At 36.3% G+C, this 21,925-nt stretch overlaps 1 protein-coding gene across 1 annotated transcript; it reads left to right on the top strand.

The window, feature by feature from the left end:
- The first annotated feature begins 757 nt into the window (after positions 1-757).
- LOC144975953 (uncharacterized) lies at positions 758-17,716 on the top strand. The gene is made up of 2 exons (XM_078920189.1): positions 758-884; positions 6,242-17,716. Exon 2 carries the CDS (start codon positions 6,353-6,355, stop codon positions 15,947-15,949), a length of 9,597 nt encoding a protein of 3,198 aa, XP_078776315.1. The 5' UTR covers positions 758-884; positions 6,242-6,352; the 3' UTR covers positions 15,950-17,716.
- The last annotated feature ends 4,209 nt before the right edge of the window (positions 17,717-21,925 follow it).

Raw genomic sequence — 21,925 nt, 5'->3', positions numbered from 1 at the left:
TAGTAGTAGTAGTAGTAGTAGTAGTAGTAGTAGTAGTAGTAGTAGTAGTAAAAAAATATTTTAAAAAATGAGCTTTTATATAGCGCAATATCCACTAAACGTGCTCAAAGTGCTTTACAAAGGGGTCCCTGGTCAACAGCAACATTTAACATGTAGGACAGGACATAACGCCTATTAGGCGATATTACAAGTTTTCGGACAAAGACAACGTTGTTAACGGTACTCATTTTACACCTGAGTACGGTGAGAGAATATGAGAAAAGAGCCTTTTCCAAGGACTCAACTATGCGCCGTGCGCGAGGCTCGAACCCAGGACCTTCCGATCCGAAAGCGAGTGTCATACCACTAGACCACATAGCCGCACATAGTAGTAGTAGTAGTAGTAGTAGTAGTAGTAGTAGTAGTAGTAGTAGTAGTAGTAGTAGTAGTAGTTGTTGTGTGTAGTAGTAGTAGTAGTAGTAGTAGTAGTAGTAGTAGTAGTAGTAGTAGTAGTAGTAGTAGTAGTAGTAGTAGTAGTAGTAGTAGCAGCAGCAGCAGTAGTAGTAGTAGATCTAGTAGTAATAGTAATAGTAGTTTGTACTCGAACCAGTAGTAGTAGTAGCAGTAATGATAATAAAAAATAAAATACAGGCTTATTTATTCTACTTTTAAAGTACATTAGCGTTTTTAGTGATGTGTGGAAAAAAATTGGCATTTTCCTAGATCATATTTGTAGTGTTTTCTATTGTTTGGCAATCTCAGCAATATTATTTCTGGCAATCCCGGCAATAAAAAAAAACAAGATGGGGGAACGACAGATCAACATTTTGGTTTGCGAAGTCCTGAAAATGGTAACTTCGACTTTCTTCTGATACTACTAAAAGGATCGTCTTGTCATTTATAAGGTAGTAAAAGTGAATGTTTTTTTGCCATTATGAATTTTCCTTTAATCTTTAGTGGATTTTTTAAAATCGGTACTTATAATATAAACGAGCTCAATTCGCTCGAACCAGCGCCAACTGCCAACTCGAACGTAACGTATGTTGACTGTTGGTTTAATGACTTGGTGGAGACGTTCTGGAAGTTGTTTATCATATCATTGAATTTTTTTTCAGTAACAATATTAATTTTCATACAATCTAGATAATCTAAAAAAAAAGCAAGAAAAAAAAGGTGGATTTCAGCTGGTAGGGCACTCACTGCATACTTAAATTCAGGGCTGTGACTGTGATTATCCCCAGCCCCAGACACCTGTCTGACTGTCTGGGAATAATGAAAATTCGTTTCCCAGACACCTGTCTGGGGATAACGAAAATTTGTTATCCCCAGACACATTTTTGAAACTCCGCTCTTTTACACAATTATCCACATTCCAGAATATGGAATGTTTCCAAATGCACATAGAAATAAGGAAAGTTAATAACCATACCAACATTAAATCAGTTGTTACTACATATACACAATATGCGTCGACTTCGAAGTGGGTGTCATGGCCGAATGGTTTGAATGTCATGCCCTGGAAGTTTTACCAGAATCGACGTTGCGGGTTAAAATCCTGGTTCTGCCACTTTTTTTTTTTTTTTTTTTTTTAAATACGTCCTCTTTTTACAGAACGTTGCAAGGGACAAATGTCCCATCCATCCTCCCCCCCCCCCACCTCTTTAAAAAAAAAAATCTCTCTCTCTCTCTCTCTCTTGGATTGGACATTTATCCCTTGCAACGTTCTGTAAAAAGAAGACGGAATTTAAAAAAATAAATTTTTTAAATAAAAAAGTGGCGGAACCAGGATTCGAACCCACAACTTCGATTCTGGTAAAACTTCCAGGGCAGAAGACTAAACCATTCGGCCATGACACCCACCTCGAAGTCGACGCATATTGTGTACATGTGGTAAGAACTGATTTAATGTTGGTTAATTTTATGTTTTTATAGATATTTTATTAACTTTCCTTATTTCTATGTGCATTTGGAAACATTCCATATTCTGGAATGTGGATAATTGTTTAAAAGAGTGGCGTTTCAAATATATGTCTGGGGATAACGAATTTTCATTATCCCCAGACAGGTGTCTGGGGATAATCACAGCGTAAATTCAGAGAACTCTAAGGTTCGTATTCGTATATCAAATGGTTTATCAATTGCAGTTGCAGGTCTGACATTCGAACACAATTTCAATTTTACTAGCCTATTTTACGAGACTGTGATCGATCTCAGGCGGTTGAGATTTTTTTGCTGACGACCCCCACCGACATGAACATAATTGCAGGTCTGACATTCGAACGCCATTACGGTCCTGTTTTAACAATGTAAATGGACAATATATTATTTTATGTCATTATTAGAGCTCTAATAATTGATAGGATTATCAGACCTGAAAATAAATACACGTCGACCCCCACCCAACATTGGTAGGTACATTGCATTGGTAACTGGCTCGGTCAATGTTAGTTCCAGAGGAAAGCACTTTTTGATAGACTAGCGTCCTAATCTAAAGGGTGGCAAGAAATTTATGCTGTTTGTTTAACACTAGAAATCGGAATAATCAATGGTCCCCTAGGTCATGGCTCTGTATAGTATAGGAGTAGGAATAGCCTAATCATTACAGTAAAGAAGTAGAAGTATACCAATTAAATTTATCATATTATTTCTCTTTTTACCGCCTCCCCCCCCCCCCCCCCCCCCCCAATCATATTCTAACTCAAGACTGTTAAAAGTTATATGTTACGTTTTAAAAATTGTGACCCATCGTCTCAAAATGGTTTGTTGGGATGAATCAGAGACCATAATGTGATTAAGTTTTTAAAATCAAGACAAAAAATATAAGGTTTTAGTTTTGTCTGGGGCTAAATGTCTCCCATAGCTATTCGGACCCAAACGTGCAAGCAACAAGTTATTCAGACTTTAGTCTCCCGTGGCAGTATAGTTCTTTTTTCTATTTCAATTTATTTTAATTTTGATTATTGATAATTCTTGAAATTGATCCAAATTACAATCACAATTATGATATAGTAACTATCAACAGGTAATCTCAACCCACTTTATTTGACGAGAAAGACAGAAATCATTGATCAATTGGGTCCAGTGGAAATAAAGAAAGAAAAGAGTTAAAATCCTTCAAAAGGAACAAAAGTCAGGTCAAATTAACTGTGGTCTGAAGGGAAAGTTTTTCTAGCCACTTAACACAATGTCAAAATAAAATCAGGACAAAATAATACATATTCTGATAGCGTTAGATAGGAAACAATCCTTCTGCAGTCCGAAGTAGGGGTATTAGCTGAGTCAGTCTAATGGAGAAAACAGAATTTCTTCTGAACTCTTTTTCTGCTTCCATTAGTCCCACCCCCTGCCCACTGCCAACACTGTGTCCTTCCTGTGCTTCTGCATGCTTTTATTGAAGTTTGTGTCCGAACAGCCACGGGAGACTTTTCAGACTCAAGTCCGAATTGCCACTTCATTAAGTTTTGTTAATTTAAAATAAATCACATGAATAATCCATTTTCTTAGTTTTGACTACATAGAGGTGATATGAGAATTTAAAGTAAATTAAATGTTAAGTTTTGAAATATTAAGGGAAAGTTAATCTATAATATTCTGTCTTCAGTCTAGACTTGAAACACTCAATAGTATGTGCATTTATGGTAAAGACCGAGAGAGAATTCCAGATTGATGGTGGTGTGCAAAAGTAAAAGGAACTGTGTTTTCAGTCCACCGGAAATAAAGATATTTTCAAAGGACCAATTATCATCTATACTTACCTTAATCGATTGTGACAACTTTGATACTGAGCCTATTATAGGCATCATCAGAAATGGACAGGCATAAAATTTATAGCAATTCAATGGCTGAATAACATCATTTACAGTGTTTTATTTACTCTCAGGAAATCTTGATTGAGAGTTGTTCGAAACCGGGTGCCTGAAATAGATCTCAATTCTCGAAACCGATCTATCAAACATTGATGAGATTCTTACCGTGGCTGCGAGATAGCCATTGGCCTGGCCAATTTGGCCAAAATTGACCACATAGAGAATAATGTTTCTACAATTAATTTGAAATTAACATTTACATCTATTTTTAATTTTTCCTAGTCCTTTAGAATTTTTTTTGTGATTATCAAAACCGATGAATTTTCCAAGGAGATCAGAGTATTAGTATTGCTTGCCCAAGTAAGGTTCTATATCACATCGATCACTGGCCTCGAGTACGGCCAAAATTGACCACATAGAGAATAATGTTTCTACAATTAATTTAAAATTAACATTTACATCTATTTTAAATTTTTCCTAGTCTTTTAGAATTTTTTTTTGTGATTATCAAAACCGATGAATTTTCCAAGGGGATCAGAGTATTAGTATTGCTTGCCCAAGCAAGGTTCTATTTGGTCACTTTTCACATCGATCACTGGCCTCGTACAGCTGTGATTCGAGGCCTTCCCCCTCTCCCCCCCCCCCCCCCCCCCCCCCCGTGTTCCAAGCTGTACCCTTATAAATAAGGATAGGAACAAAAATAAAAAATAAAAATCGAGTACAAGTAGCTACAAAGCAGTCCTTCTCTCTCTCTCTCTCTCTCTCTCTCTCTCTCTCTCTCTCTCTTTCTCTCTCTGTCTCTCTCTCTCTCTCTCTCTCTCTCTCTCTGTCTCTCTCTCTCTCTCTATCTATCTATCTATCTATCTATCTATCTATCTATCTATCTATCTATCTATCTATCTATCTATCTATCTATCTATCTATCTAACTATCATCTATCTATCTCTCTATCTATTTATCTATACTCTATCTCCAATCTCTCCCACCCCCACCCCCCTTTTCTCTCTGACGCTCCCTTAAACACATTCAAGACCCTATAACTATAAAGATGTTCTCCATTTTTCTTTTATCTTTTTTTTTTTTGGTTTGTTTCTGTTTTGTTTGTTCGTTTTTGTTTCGTTTTTCTCCGGATTCATATTGTTACATACAAGAAATACACAAGGCAATACATTTTGACGCCTCGCTGTGTTCTAAATTAAAATAATAATCTTAAAAGTGAGTAAAAGTAAATCATCTTTTTACAAAATTAAAAGTCGATCAAACTTCTCGAGTCACCAGGAATGGCGTCAACGTGTTGAACTTGAAAATTAAGATTTTTTTTTTGCCAAGAGAGGACACAGGCGTGCCCGAGGCCAGTGATCGATGTGACAAGTGACCAAATAGAACTTTACGTGGGCAAACAATACTAAAACTATGATCTCCTTGGAAAACTCATCGGTTTTGTTAATCATAAAAATCATAACGGACTAGGAAACATTAAAAATAGATATAAATGTCAATTTTAGATTACTTATAGAAACATTATTCTCTGTGTGGTCAATTTTGGCCAAATTGGCCAGACCAATGGCTATCTGGCAACCATGGTATCGAAAATTGAGATCTATTTCAGGCTCCCGATTTCGAACAACTCTCACTCAAGACTGTCCGAGAGTAAATAAAACGCTGTAAATGATATTATTAAGCCGTCAAATTACCATAAATGTTATGCCTATCCACTTTTGATGATGACTACCTTACAATAGGCTCAGTATCAATGTCGTCATTATCGATAATTGGTCCGTTTTAAATATTTATATTTCCGGTGGACTGAATACACAGAATACAAATGCATGTTTCGAGGATTTTGTTTTGGACATTTTTCTTTCTAGTGGTGTGTTGTGAGGAGCGGAGAGACCTTGGTGGTCAGCATTCTGATATCAATGACATTAAGGAATTGTGGTGCTAAGCCTTCATTTGAAAATTATACAGGCCACCTTGAACTCAATTCTCCTCTTGACAGGCAACCAATGTAGCTGTTTCAAAATAGGGGTTATAATTCACTAATATTTGCCCCAATTATGATTCTATTAGCTTTGTTTTGAAGTTTTTGAATTTTTCGTCAAAGTTTACCTAGGGAGACCAAAAAGTATAGAATTACAGAAATCAATTCTGCTAGTTACAAGTTGCATGCACTACCAGTCTTGTACATTTTGCATCCATGAGGTTTCTAATTCTACTTATACATTTTATATACTGATTAACGACTTGGCATAATTTTGAAACACGATTGTTCTTCATAAGGTGTTTATCGATGAAGAATCCTAGATTTCTAACAGTTTTTGAATTGTGAATAATAGTTGATCTGATGTTGATCTCATTGACAAGTACTTCAACTTTTACAAAATTTGTCCCCATCCCTGGTAGTAGTAATTATTAGAATACTTAACTCATTTCTTTAATTTTTTTTCTATCCCTAGATATTTCTCATGGAAGCTGAGAATATATAGAAATGGTAATACTGAAAGATTTCCCCAGCTGTTGATGGTTTGAATTTTGAACTCATTTGTAGAGAAATTACTACTCTGAATATGGCAATGGAGGGAGCAGCAAAGAATTGTTTATGCCAGACATGTGGTAAAATGTTTTCCTCTGATACACATGTTAAACGTCACTTCACTGAGGTTCATGCTGAAAAACCTCATAAATGTGATTTCTGTGCAGCACAATTTTTGTATCCATGGATCCTCTCTCGACATTTAGCAAAATTTCACAAAAAATTTGATTTGAGTGAGAAATTAAAACTACAAGGCATCAAAGGATCTTTTAAATGTGTTGTGTGCTATAAAAAATTTTCTATGAAGCCCAAATTTGATGAGCACATGAAAATGCATGAAGAAGGTAAATGGCCAGAATGTGATTGTTGTCATGCAGTATTTAAGTGTAAAAGTTATCTGGATACCCATGAATTATCAAGGAGATTGTCTGGAGTGTGTCCGCCAGTACGTATTAAAGAAAAACCAAGTACCATCTCTCACCATGAGGAAGCCATTGTACAAGTAACTAATAGTGGTCAAAGTAGAAAAAAAGTTATTTGTCCACATTGTAATAAAACCTATTTAAAACATCATTTTGCGGAACATTTAAGAATTCACACAGGTGAAAAACCCCTGAAATGCGATCACTGTGAAATGAGATTTAGGTTTTCTTCTGAGTTCAGGCGTCATATAAAAAGAAGAATTTTGCTTAACAAATGCCCTGCTCTTCAAAATTCAGATGCGGAAGTTAAAAACTTTGAGTGTACAATCTGTGGTAAAAGATTTGAAACAAAACGTTTATTGACGGTGCACATGGGAAGACATGCAAAGAAAAATACTGATGTCCAAGAAAATTGTGCTCAAGAAATTTTAATGAATGAGACTAGTGGGGATTCCAAAATTTGCATAAAAACAACATCTGAACACAGTCAACAAGTTGACACTAGAAACTTTGACACCACTGATAGGTCGTCTATTACTGGAAGAAATAAAGGTTCTGAATGCATGGGCAATGAGTCATCAACAAGTTGCACCATGTCAGTGATACAACAGCAGGGCAAAGTGTGTGAAAAAGTTATGAATGAAAATGGAAAATCAGCTCATACTAATGACACATCTGTTTTGGAGACAGAGAATGTTGGCAAACAAGAAATTGATATTGGGAAGAAGTCTACCATCATATATGAATGCTCAGTTTGCCTTAAAAGATTTGCCAGCAAAAACTCTCGACAGCAACACATGAGAATTCACACAAATGAAATGCCGTTCAAGTGTGAACATTGTGAAATGAAATTCTGGTCTTCCAATGGTTATTATCGCCATCGTAGAATCAGAATTAAAATGAAAGGCTGTCCTGTTCCAAGAATGTCATTAGTTGAACTGGTGAAAAAGGCTAGAGTATGTGGTGAAAAAAATGATGAAGGGAAACAAGCTAAGGAAAATTTGATAGATACCTCATTAGTTGATGGAAATAGTATTAAAAATTCTCAAGAAGTTGAAAAACAGAATTTTGTGGACAATAATATGAGTTCCAATGCTGAGAATGATAATAATGAACACATGGATAATGTCCAAAGAGGAATGAAGGAGTCAGGGGGAAAGTCATGGAAATGTGATGTTTGTGGAAGAGAATTCAGATTACATGGTGTGTTCAGAAATCATATGAGGTTAGTACACGGACGAAATTTGGCGGAAGATCAGGACTATGTTGAGGAATATTATGTTGAAGAAGTTCTGATGAATGAGAAATCAGTTGAGACAGTTGATGGCCCAAAAATATGTGATAAGATTCCACCAGAAAACAGTAAAGAAATTGAAATGAGGAATGCTTGTGATAATGAGGAGAGGTCTGAAGGCAAAGGCCATAAAAGAGTTTTGAGATATAGATGTAAGCATTGCAGTTATTCAAATTGTAATAAGCAACATATTCAGGAACACATAAAGCGACATATAGATGAAAAGTATTGTATATGTGATCATTGTGGAATGGTTATGTGGAAAAGCTCTCTCAAACAGCATTTGAAAAACATACACAAAATACATCCTGCCCAGGATCATGATGAAAATGCTACTGAAAATTTTGCCAAGGAAATATCGGTGGATTCAAAAACTAAAACTGATGGTAACAAAGATGATTCAAACTTTGACCGTCAAAAAATGAATAAGAGGGATGTTGAAGACACTGGGAAGACGTCATCTGCTAAATTTGAATGCTCAATTTGTAGAATTAGAGTTAACACAAAACGCAGTCTCCTGGAGCACTCGAGGATTCACACAAATGAAAGGCCACTTAAGTGTGAACATTGTCAAATGAAATTCCGGTTTTCCACAAGTTTGTATCATCACAACAAAATGAGAGTAAAAATGAAGAGATGTCCTGTTGGAAAAACCTCAATGTTTGAACAAAGTGAAAATTCTCTTAAATTTGCTAATGAAAATGACGAAGGAAAACAGGCTGAGGAAAATTTGATAGATAGCTCAAGGAAAAATTCTTATAAATGTGATCTTTGTGGACTGGTATTCAAATTTCCAAGTGTTTTCAGAAGACATCTGAACTCAGTACACAGAACTGTAGAAGATCAGGATGGTATCAATGAATGTTATGCTGGAGAAAATTTGAATGAGAAAGCAGCTGAGACGAGGGGTGGCTCCAAAAATTATGAAGCAATTCAATCTCAAGTCCATCCATCAGCTGACGGGAAGGAAGTTGAGAACACTGAAGGAAGGCCTGTTACGGGAAAGGACAATGATTTAATTAACAAGTCTATTCATAATATCAAAAAGTCCTCATCAAAAGCTAAAAGTGCAGAGAGCAAAACCGGTTTCAAAGACCTTATAGTTGTGGTGAGGAAGTTGGAGTGTGCAATTTGTCGGGAAACTATCTTTCATAAAAGTCATATTGAGAAAGAGACAATTGATACATTTGAAAAGCCACTTAAATGTGATCCCTGTGAAAGTGCTGGAAAGCGGTTTGCAAGGAAAATGTTGGCAAATAAATCTTTAGTCAATAAATCATTATCAAAGGATGATACAGCAGAAGGGTATAGACACAACTTGAAAGGCAAAAAATGTATAACAAAAAAAATAGAATGTAAAATATGCAATAAAATTTTTTACCAAAAACCTCATTATGTTGAACACATAAGAATTCATTCTGGTGAAAAGCCTCTGAAGTGTGGCCATTGTGAAATGAAATTCAGGTTTTCTGCTTCATTAAGAAGACATTTAAGATCGGTACATAAAGTATGTACAAAAAAGTCATCAAATGATGAAGGAATGGAATGTAAAATATGCAATAAAACTTTTAATAATTCATTTCATCGGATGGAACATATGAGAATTCACACTGGTGAAAAGCCTATGAAGTGTGAACTCTGTCAAAGACTATTCAGGTTTTCCGCTACGTTAAGATCACATTTAAAATCAGTACACAAATTATGTCCTGTGCAGATAAAAATCAGAACCAGGGATTTAATTGCGAATGAAAATACTGGGGAAAATTTTGATGAAGAAATTTCTGTGAATAAACTTAAGGTTAATAGATTTATTTCTGAAAGCCATCAAATAGTTAAGGATACTCTGTCTAGTGATAATGAATGCATTGATAATGATACCAGAAGTACTGACATGCTATCACAAAATGAGGATACAACAGTATGTTTTATACAGAGCACAGATGATAGCAACTCTAGTAAAAAGAAGAAGGAATGTGAAATATGCAATAAAACTTTTTCTCAAACAGGTCATTATCGTGAACACTTGAGAATTCACTCTGGTGAAATGCCACTGAAGTGTGTCCATTGTGAAATGAAATTCAGATTTTCTGCTTCATTAAGAAAACATTTAAGGTCTGTACACAACGATTATTCTGGACGTAAACGGAAACGAATCAGAGCCATAGATAAAGTTGATATTGACATTGCTGAAGGAAATGTCGGTGAAGACATTTCTATGAATAAACTTAGGGCTAATAGATTTATTTCTGAAAGCCATCAAAAAGTTAAGGATACTCTGCCTCGTGATAATGAATGCATTGATAATGATACCAGAAGTTCTGACATGCTATCACAAAATGAGGATACAACTGTATGTTATATACAGAGCACAGATGATAACAGCTCTAGTAAAAAAAAGAAGGAATGTGAAATATGCAATAAAACTTTTTCTCAAACAGGTCATTATCGTGAACACATGAGAATTCACTCTGGTGAAATGCCACTGACGTGTGTCCATTGTGAAATGAAATTCAGATTTTCTGCATCATTAAGAAGACATTTAAGGTCTGTACACAACGATTGTTCTGGACCTAAACGGAAACGAATCAGAGCCATAGATAAAGTTGATATTGACATTGCTGAAGGAAATGTCGGTGAAGACATTTCTGTGAATAAACTTAGGGCTAATAGATTTATTTCTGAAAGCCATCAAAAAGTTAAGGATAATCTGCCTCGTGATAATGAATGCATTGATAATGATACCAGAAGTACTGACATGTTATCACAACATGAGGATACAACTGTATGTTTTACAAAGAGCACAGACGATAACAACTCAAGTACAAAAAGGAGGGAATGTAAAATATACAAAGCCATGGATAAAATTGATAATGACATTCCTGAAGGAAATTTTGATGATGAAATTTCGGAAAATGAACCTACAGTGGAAAGTTTTAATTCTGAAAGTTATCATGGTGATCAGGACTCTATGACGAATGAGAATGAATGCATTGATAATGTTGAAGTTAGTACTGATAGGTCATCACCAAATGATACAACAGAAAGTTATACACGGAGCACAGATGACAACAAATTGAAAAGAAAGAAAATAGAATGTAAAATATGCAATAAAATTTTTTTCAATACAGGTCATTATCATGAACACATGAGAATTCACTCTGGTGAAATGCCACTGAAGTGTGACCATTGTGAAAGGAAATTCAGGTTCTCTGGTTCATTAAGAAGACATTTAAAATGTGTACACAACGATTTTCCTTTACCTAAACGAATCAGAGCCATGGATAAAATTGACGATGACATTGCTGAAGGAAATTTTGAGGAAGAAATTTCTGAAAATGAACCTCCAGTTGAAAGTTTAAAATCTAAAAGCTATCATGGTGATCAGGACTCTATGACGAATGAGAATGAATACATTGATAATGTTGAAATTAGTACTGATAGGGCATCACCAAATGATGATCCATTATTGAGGTATACACTGAGCACAGATGATAACAACTCTAATACAAAGAAAATAAAATGTAAAATTTGCAATAAATCATTTTCCCAAAAAGATAATTATCATGAACACATTAGAATTCACTCTGGTGAAAAGCCTCTGAAGTGTGACTATTGTCAAATGGAATTCAAGTATTCTTCTTCATTAAGAAGACATTTAAGATCAGAAGTATGTACGAAAAAGTCATCGCCAAATGATGATACAACAGAAAGTTATACACGGAGCACGGATGACAACAAATCGAAAAGAAAGAAAATAGAATGTAAAATATGCAATAAAACTTTTTCTCAAACAGGTCATTATCATGAACACATGAGAATTCACTCTGGTGAAATGCCACTGAAGTGTGACTATTGTGAGAGGAAATTCAGGTTCTCTTGTTCATTAAGAAGACATTTAAAATGTGTACACAACGATTTTCCTTTACCTAAACGAATCAGAGCCATGGATAAAATTGACGATGACATTGCTGAAGGAAATTTTGAGGAAGAAATTTCTGAAAATGAACCTCCAGTTGAAAGTTTAAAATCTAAAAGCTATCATGGTGATCAGGACTCTATGACGAATGAGAATGAATGCATTGATAATGTTGAAATTAGTACTGATAGGGCATCACCAAATGATGATACAGTATTAGAGTACATACAGAGCACAGATGGTAACGTCTCTAATACTAAAAAGATAGAATGTAAAATATGCAATAAAAGTTTTTCCCGAGAAGCACATTGTAGTGAACACATTAGAATTCACACTGGTGAAAAGCCCCTGACATGTCAGCTTTGTGGAAAAAGATTCACGTTTTCGTCTTCATTAAAAAGACATTTAAGATCGGTACATAAGAGATGTGTACAGAAAGTAAAACCTGTACGCAAAAAACGCAATTGCCCAAGTAATAAAAGTAAATGCCCAGTTTGTAATATAACTCTTATTTCAAACTCTGCCCTTCAGAAACATTTGAGAATTCACTCGGGTGAAAATCCATTTAGATGTGATCACTGTGGACTTAGCTTCAAGGGGTCGTCTACTTTTTTGAGGCATGCGAGGATTAGGATGTTACGGAACAAATGTCCTTCAACTCAGGAGAACACGAAAACAATTATTTGTGAAATATGCAATAAAACTATTTCCAAATATCGTCATGAGAGACACATGAGAACTCACACTAATGATAAGCCGTTGGAGTGTGAACACTGTAAAAAAAGATTTAGACATTCTTCTTCTTTGAGAAAACATTTACAAATATTTCACAATGAATTCCCAATCCGTAAAGTATTCAGAAAGTGCAGTGACTCAAATGATAAGGAAGATTTAACAGAAACGTTTCAATGTTCAGTTTGTAAGTTGACTTTTAGTTCAAAACGTGATGTTCAGGAACACAGGAAAGTTCATTCAGAAGAAAAGACAACGTTGTGCCATCACTGTGGAAGGAAATTCAAGCACTTTTCTACTTTAAAGAGTCATGAAAGAACTAGAAGGTTACTTAACAGATGTCCCAAAGTAAAATCTTATGTTGATCCGGCGAAAAAGACAATGAAGTGTACACTGTGTAATAATGCTTATGTACAAGAAAATCATCTTCTTGAACACATGAGAGTTCACAACAACGAAAAGCCACTAAACTGTGACCATTGCGAAAAGAAATTTAGGTTTTCTTCTTCTTTTAGGAGACATATGATAACGGTGCATGGAGTGTATCCTGAACGCACTGCATTCAGAAAACCAAAGAAATCGAGGGTAATTAAGAAGATATTTGTTGATGGCTGTGGTGGAGAATTAGGAGGCGAGCCTGATAAGACAGTTATTACGGAGGACAATTCTGATGCCCAAAATAGTGTCAAAGTGCTTGATTCTAGAGATTTCGAAAATTCAAGTGTTAAGTCAATTTTTTGGACTAAGGATAATGACGATGACTGTGTTGATAATACTTATAGGGGACCCGATGATTCATCACAAAATAATTCTGCAGATGTTATACGTAAAGAGATCATAATTGATAGCAAGGAAAATTTAGCTAATAAATTTGAATGTCAAGTTTGCCATAAATTTTTCCTTAATGTCAAAGAACACATGGTTACTCACACAAAGGAAAAGCCATATAAATGTTATTTTTGTGATGAACATTTTTCATATTCTGCTTCTCGGGAGAGACACATCAAAAGATATCATAGTCAATGTACTCGTCCAGAACCTGAAATTGTTTGTAATGAAGGCAAGTATTTGTGTTCTGTTTGTGGTAAGACATTTAATAGACCATCTAGTTTGAGGAAACATATGGAAATGCATACTGAGAAAAACTACAGCTGTGAATTTTGCCATGCTCAGTACAAGCATACACGTGGTATAAATAATCATCTAAATTTAAGGAAGCTACGTGGAACTTGTCCAGTGAGAAAGCCAAAAGATACTGAGGAGAAGACATCCAGGAAAAGGAAGAAGAAACCCATGGTCCCTAAATTTCATTGTCCATATTGCAATAAATCAAAGGCACAATTATCTCATCTTACAGAACACATAAGAATACATACAGGAGAAAAACCATTAGTTTGCACTTGTGGAATGTCTTTTAGGCAAGGAGCTGCCTTCAACCGACATATTAAAAACAAACTGTGTCATCAACCAGACTGGGTTAGGAAGCGAGAAAGGATAAAGAAGATTAAAAATCGAGAGAAATTAAAGGAGCAAGAATTGGTAAACGCCAACAGAGATAATTCTGCCAACTATAGATGTACTTTTTGCAATGAAACAATGTCACAGATATCTAGCCTTAGGGAACACATGAGACAACATGCTGGAGAAAAGCTCTATGGATGTGTTTGTGGTAAGACATTTAAGTATTATAGTCAACTCACAAAGCATATTAGAAACAAAGTCTGTCCATTTCCAAAGAGGGTAATGACAACTGGAGGCTCAATTGATGAAAAGACGGGCAAGGTTGCCAAATTTAGGTGTACATTTTGCAATAAACCATTCTTCAGGCTGTCATATCTTGAGTTGCACATGGTAGTACATACCAAAGAAAGACCCTTTCAATGTTTATTTTGTGGTAAGAAATTTGGATGTCATTCCAATTTGAAAAGGCATTTAGGAACAGTGCACAAAGGTCATCATTTCAGTCATGAGGATGGCAAACTCTTAGATTTAAAAGGCAATGAAACTGTCGTAAATAATATTCCACAGGAAATGTTGTTTAACGAGAATATTGAAAACAGAACCCGTTTTGAAGATCCCTCAATACAGTCAATATCTGAAAATAACACTGACAATGTTCTCAAATATCCGTGTACTTACTGCAATGAAGCGTTCTTCACACTATCGGATTTACAGGCACACATGGTACAGCATGCCAAAGAAAATCCATTTCAATGTACATTTTGTGGATTGAGATTTCCGCATCGTGTCAACGTGGAACAACATTTAAGAACAATTCACCAAAATTGTAATTTTTCTAATGGGGATGGCAAGTTCTTAGGTTTTACATGCGATGAAACTGTCATAAACAATTTTCCACAAGAAATGTTGCTGAATCCTGAAAATAGAATACCACCAACATCTTACAGTAGGTACCAGTATGTAAGTGCAAACAACATAGAATCTCTTATTCTTGCTGGAAATGAAATTGAATGTGCAAATGAAGCTGATAACATGACATATTTTGAGTCATCCCCTGAAAATATTGAAGAATTTCAAACCAATAGTACTGAAAACAAGCCTAATTTAGGATTATGTACGCAAACAAGTTCTTCAAGTATTTCCCAAGAGCACTTAAAAAGTACTGGAAAGGAAACTTCATTTCAGTGTGATGTTTGCCGTGTAAGATTTGCGCATAGACCAAGTATGGTTCGTCATGTCAAATTTAGGGCTTTACATGGGAAATGTCCAGCACCACGCGATCGAAAAGATTTGAAACTTCGCATTACTAAATTTAGGAAGAAATCCGGTAGACAGACATGCACAGTATGCAATAAATCTTTCCGTTGTGCAAGTGGTCTTCGGGATCATATGAGAGGACACACAGGTGAGAAACCACATAAATGTGACCTCTGTGAAATTAATTATCGGTATAAAAGTAGTATTAACAGACATATGAGAACTTATCACCCAGATCACATCCCTGATCAAGAAAAAGCCATCTATTCAAGTGAAGATATTGCTGTTGTAAATGATTGTGTCATAGATTCTGCGGAGAATGAGAAAATGGATGGCAATACAGTTATTGTACATCAGCCAGCTACATCAGTATTCAATACTGACATTGGAGGAAGCTCTGTGGTCATTCCAGCTTGTAATATTGGATCTGGGGACAACCCTGATCAGGGACTAATTTATTCTACGGCAAACAATATTGAAATCTTGGAAATAAATCCAGACAATGCGAGTGACAATGGGAACATTACTACTATAATCCTATTTGAATGAGACACATCTGGGTGGGGTTCCTGACCTCCCATAGTGGGCAGGGAGGTACTTACTGTGTCTTCTATCCCCCTATATCTGTTTTCCAACTAGCTTTCTATCTTCTGGCACTGGCCGGGTACCCTGGCTGGGAGGGAAACAGTCAAATGTATAGTTAGAGTTTTGGGAGATGATATTTTTTTCCTTGTAAATCATCTCTCTGTTATGCACTGTATTATGTTTTCTTTGTATTATATATGATTTGTAAAATATTTGAATGTATTCCTCTTAGTGGGGGCCTCTGCTTGTGTCTGGATGGACTTTTAGGTGATCTCAAACTAGGTACTTTGATGGTATGCTCTTGGAATTTACAGCTATTTCCTATTTGAACCAATTCCCCTTTGTCTTACCTTTTCTTGGGTGCTCTAATTTTAATTCTAGAACTTTTTACTAACCCATTTTCTTCCTTTTTACTGGCGCTGATATGAGTAAAACACTTAAAAACAAAAACAAAACAAACAATGAGACACATGTTTGGTATAATATGTAATGCTATGTAAAACCCCACTGTGTCAAACTGGTATTGTATCTGAGTAAAACTGATGCGAAAAGTGAAAAAAATAATATTATTGAAACTGTGGGTTTATTATGCACTTTATGAAAAAACAATTTGTTTTTCTCAATAAAACTTCCGGATTTGGGTCTTCTGACCTCTCATGGTGGACAGAGATGTCACTTGCTGTTTATTCTATCCCCTATAACTGTTTTCTCTTTCCATGTTGATCTCTGTCATTGTTCTGGATTCAGTTTTCTCATTTTTTCCCCCCCTAGACCTGGTGGGGATCCTGTGCTGAGATGGAAACAGTCAAATTAAATTTAAAGTACTTTGTTTGAAAGATGACATTCTTTTAATTTCAAACCATCTCTCTGTTATATACTATTAAAGTTACTAGATTTGAATATATTGCACTTTGTACACATTTGAGTGTATCCTTCATAGCAGGATCCTTTGCTTGTGCTTGGCTGGGGCTTATTTATAAGTAATGTCAAAACAGACGCATTGATGGATTTGTCCTGGAATCTTAGGTTCCCTATTTAATCCATAATCCAGGCTTTTTTCCCCCTTATTTTCTCTTTTTTGCTCTTAGCGTCAGATTAAAAACTTTTCCTCTATCGTCTTTCCACTGGCCTTAAAACGACCTAGTGTCTCAAGTGCTGTAAAAGACCTAAAAATAATTTTTAAAAACAAAACAAGTAGCAATTAAACTTAACCCAATTTTCATATTTATGATTTCAGCATCAGTATTACTCTGGCATAATACTGTTTTGAGATGAAGGGTCACATAATTCGATATTTGATGGATGATATATTTTGTATACTTATTTTTACCGCTATTATTCTTATGTATTTTTTTGTTGTTGTCAATTCTTTACTTTGAATAACTCAAGTCTGGTTAGGGCCTTTCAATGTCCCATGGTGGCTCAATGTATGAATCTATATAACGAAACTAAAACAAATACATAGTGTCCTTCGATATTGTTACTATAGGAGTGTTGTAGGGTTGTAGAAGGTTTACGATGGAGCAAATCAATTGAAGAAACAAGAAGAGTAGTTGTAGTTGGGGGTACTGACACATCGTTGGTGACAGTAATACAGGTGGAAAGTCGGTTTGTCAGTACTACGATGATGTGGCCTCTGCTGTCTAGGGATATACAACAATCTAGCCACGTCCCGGTTCTCAGATGGATATTTGACTCTTGAAAAAGAGGAAATGAAAAACACAAATAAAATAACGAATAAATAACAAAGTAACTTAAGTTACACTGAAATATTTTAATATAAGTAAAACAAGAGTGAGGTTGGACAGAACTGATACAATATAAAGGCCTAAAAGGTATGTGGGTGGATAATCCTGGTGGAATTTTTGCTAAACTAGTGTCCATAAAAGGAAATGTTAAGAGATGGGGTTACCTCTAAACACATACAATACAAATTCCCAGCCCACTATTTGTAATAGACAATGAAATTTGACGGATGAGCGGGTGCCTTTGTTTGTCTTGTTGATCTTCGAGTAATTGTCTCACTCGTCGTCTCCATTGCAATTCTCAGCATCACTTCCAATGTCGTTGACATCTGTGGCAGTTCCTTACTCTGTTTATTTCGTCACAACTCACTGCACCGTCTCCACTAACTTCTGCAATGGGATGTCCTCGCATGGCATTGTCGCTGTTTCGTTCAGCCCTCACTTGGCTGCTACCCCCCTCTTAAATTTTGTCAACACAATGTTTTGTCTATCGACAACGTCAGCTCTTGTAACAAATACTTGACGCATTTCATTTTTTTGGGTGTCTTTTCATTGTCCCCATTACTTCTGATAGGCAAATACGATACACAAAGATATCATTATTTGGCTGATCAAGCACTCTATAGGTGGCATCTTCCCACTTATCCGCAATTTTATGTCTTCCTCTGATCTAGACATTTTTTTACCAAGACAAGATCTCCTTTAGCCAAACATGCACCCCTAATTTTTCTGTCATAATATTCTTTCTGCTTAGACTTCTTTTCTCGTGATATCTTGGTTGCATCTTTGTGTGTGGCCTGAAGGCGGTGTTACAAATCGGCTGCATAAGTGGGAAACAGATGGCAGATTTAATAGTGCATCAATAGGTACCCGAGCTTTTACAAGTGAAAATATAACGTAGAAGGCTGGAATTAGTACCTCAAATTTCGTCCCATGCAGATAAATCTGAAAATTTCTCTGTGACACCCATTTCAATGCTAAGTTTTTGGGCAGGTTAGTTCTTTCCCGCTTTATTCAAACCCCTACACATGTAGGCCATGACCCGTTCTTTTCCTTTCTGTATCTGTTAGAGTACGGTCTTTTAAACTTAAAACGTTTCCTTCCATCTGTTCTTAATGTAAATGGTAAGTCTGGAAAGCAAAGTACAGGCGCTGATGTGCCCACTTCTTTTAGCTTATTAAATGCCGTTTCCTGCTCTGCACCCCAACTTAGTTTCTGAGGTGTAACTCTCTTTTTTCCTATTTGCTCCTCCTATCTTATCATATAATGGTCTGGCTATAGAGTAGCAACATTTTTGATAAACTTCCAGTAATACGAAGTGAACCCCAAGAAGGATTGAAGTTTTACAGTCTCTGGTCTAGGCCAGTTAATTATTGTCTCTATTTTGTCTGGCGGAGTTCACACCCCTTCCCCTGATACTGTTTGACCTAGGAAGTTCACTGATGATCTTAAGAATACGTTACATTTAGAGGGTTTATGCTTAAGGTTTGCTTCCTGTATTGTAACTTTGTCAAAACTTTCCAAAGGAGTTGTATATGTTCTTCAACTGTGAACCCCAAGAAGGATTGAAGTCGTTTTACAGTCTCTGGTCTAGGCCAGTTAATTATTGTCTCTATTTTGTCGGGCGACATTTACACCCCTTCCCCTGATACTGTATGACCTAGGAAGTTCACTTATCATCTTAAGAGGTTACATTTAGAGGGTTTAAGCTTAAGGTTCGCTTCCTTTAATTTTGTCAAAACTTTCTTAAGGATTTGTATATGTTCTTCAACTATGAACCCCAAGAATCAGTTGTTTACAGTCCCTGGTCTAGGCCATTTAATTATTGCCCCTTCTCCTTTACTGTATGACCTAGGAATTTCACTGATGATCTTAAGAGGTTAAATATAGAGGGTTTAAGCTTAAGGTTCGCATCCTGTAACTTTGTCAAAACTTTCCTAAGGAGTTGAATATGTTCTTCAATTGTCTTCGAATATATCAATATATTGTCAATATACACGAGTATGCTTCGCATCAAATCACCACCAAACACCTTCTCGGTTAAATGCTGAAAAGTTGCTGGGGCTCCTTGTGGTTGTTTTTCTCGTGATATCTTGGCTGCAGCTTCGTGGGCAGCCTAAAGGCGGTGTTTCAAATCGACTGCATAAGTGGTGTGGGAATGCTTCGATGTAGCAGACGGCAGATTTAATAGTGCATCAATAGGTATTCAGACATTTACAAGTGAAAATATAACATAGAAGGCTGGAATTAGTACCTCAAATGTCTTCCCATACAGATAAATCTGAAAATCTCTCTGTGACACCCATTTCATTGATAATTTTTTGAGCAGGGTAGTTCTTTTCCACTTTATTCAAACCCCTACTTGCGTAAGCTACGACCCGTTCTTTTCCTGTCATTGTCTGTTACAGTACGACACTTAAACTTAAAACGCTTCCATCTGTTCTTAATGTAAATGCTAAGTCTGGAAAGCAAAGTACAGGCGCCGATGTGTCCGCCTCTTTTAGCTTATTAAATGCCGTTTCCTGCTCCGCTCCCCAACTTAGTTTCTGAGGTGTAACTCTCTTTTTTCCTATTTGCTCCTCCTATCTTATCATATAATGGTCTGGCTATAGAGTAGCAACATTTTTGATAAACTTCCAGTAATACGAAGTGAACCCCAAGAAGGATTGAAGTTTTACAGTCTCTGGTTTAGGCCAGTTAATTATTGTCTCTATTTTGTCTGGCGGAGTTCACACCCCTTCCCCTGATACTGTTTGACCTAGGAAGTTCACTGATGATCTTAAGAATACGTTACATTTAGAGGGTTTATGCTTAAGGTTTGCTTCCTGTACTGTAACTTTGTCAAAACTTTCCTAAGGAGTTGTGTTGAATATATCGATATATCGTCAATATACATGAGTACGCATCGCATCAAATCATCACCAAGCACGCTCTCGATTAAATGCTGAAAAGTTGCTGGGGCTCCTTGTGACCAAATGACATTCTTTTACACTAAAAAAAACCCAATACCTCCTACTCTAAAAGTGGTCTTATGTCTGTCTTCGTGCTCAACTTCTAACTGATAATACCCAAATTGAGACCAAGAGAGCTAAAATACTTCGCACCAGCCATAGAGTAAAGCATGTCCTCAATTCTCGGTAGCGGATATTATGCGTCCGGATTGGTCAATTTCTTCAGTTGCCGCAAATCAGTACAAAACGGCAAACTTCCGCCACGTTTGCGCACCAATATCACTCCTGAGGCATATTGACTAGAGGAAGGCTGAATTACATCAATGTCTAATAACTCTTTTATATGTACCCTAAGTTAGTCTATCGTATTGTGTGATATTTTCCTGTATGGTACTTTAAATGGTTTTGTTTGAGGTGAGTGGGATGTGGTGCTGCACTAGTGTCGTGTGTCCTACGTCCAAATCATGTTTTGAAATGTGTCCTGAAATTCTGTCCATGTTTTCTCTACCTCTAATTCTGTTCTGGTTTAATATTACCTGGAATGTTGCTAAGCCTACTAATCAAGTCGTCCCTTGTCAGATCGTCTCGCCTCTTAATTCTTTGGCGTGTCGGTGCAATGTGTAGGTGTCCAATCCTAGTTCTTGCCGCAATATTTACAGTGTCAGCTGTCAGATTACAAACATTGACGTGAAAGCACTGCCACATCTTTCCAGTACCAGACCTCACATTAGTCTAAATTGTATGTTTGCCTCCCATTTGATATTCAATAACCATTGTTTTAGGTAAGGGAGACCTGCTATGTGCTATACATGCTATGGTTACTGTATGCTTTGATGTGGCTATGCTGCCTACATGTTTTCTACCCATCAATTTCAATGGCCTCATGTTAGACCAGAACATGTCTTTACTCCAACCCCGAGGTATTGATTTTAGAAAATTTGTTTCCGAAATTATATCCAAATTATCATCCTCACCCACTAAACATAACAGATCACACCCAAAACCCCCCTTAACCTCAACCGGAACCATCCCCAAATAAGATAAACTATTCCCGGCTGCTAATTATTCTAAAGGTAATAAATCTAATCCTAACATTTTAAAACATTTTCCTGCTAATTACTGAAACCTGATTACCAGTATCTTCTAAATCATTTACACGTGTTGTGAGGCTCCCTTTGAGACGGCCGCCTGTGTAGCCTCACAGGCATCTGGCATTTGGGCAGTTCTGGCGGATGTGTCCTATC

This window comes from Berghia stephanieae, chromosome 6, assembly GCF_034508935.2.
Source record: "Berghia stephanieae isolate SIO BIC M18660-M18661 chromosome 6, UCSD_Bste_1.3, whole genome shotgun sequence".
In the NCBI taxonomy this organism is placed as follows: domain Eukaryota; kingdom Metazoa; phylum Mollusca; class Gastropoda; order Nudibranchia; family Aeolidiidae; genus Berghia; species Berghia stephanieae.
Note: the sequence above shows the minus strand (reverse complement) of the source record. Positions and strands in the feature narration are given on the sequence as shown.

What these genes read in the sequence shown, in the direction of transcription:
- LOC144975953 (XM_078920189.1), top strand. Translation starts at nt 6,353, where the DNA reads ATGGCAATGGAGGGAGCAGCAAAGAATTGTTTATGCCAGACATGTGGT.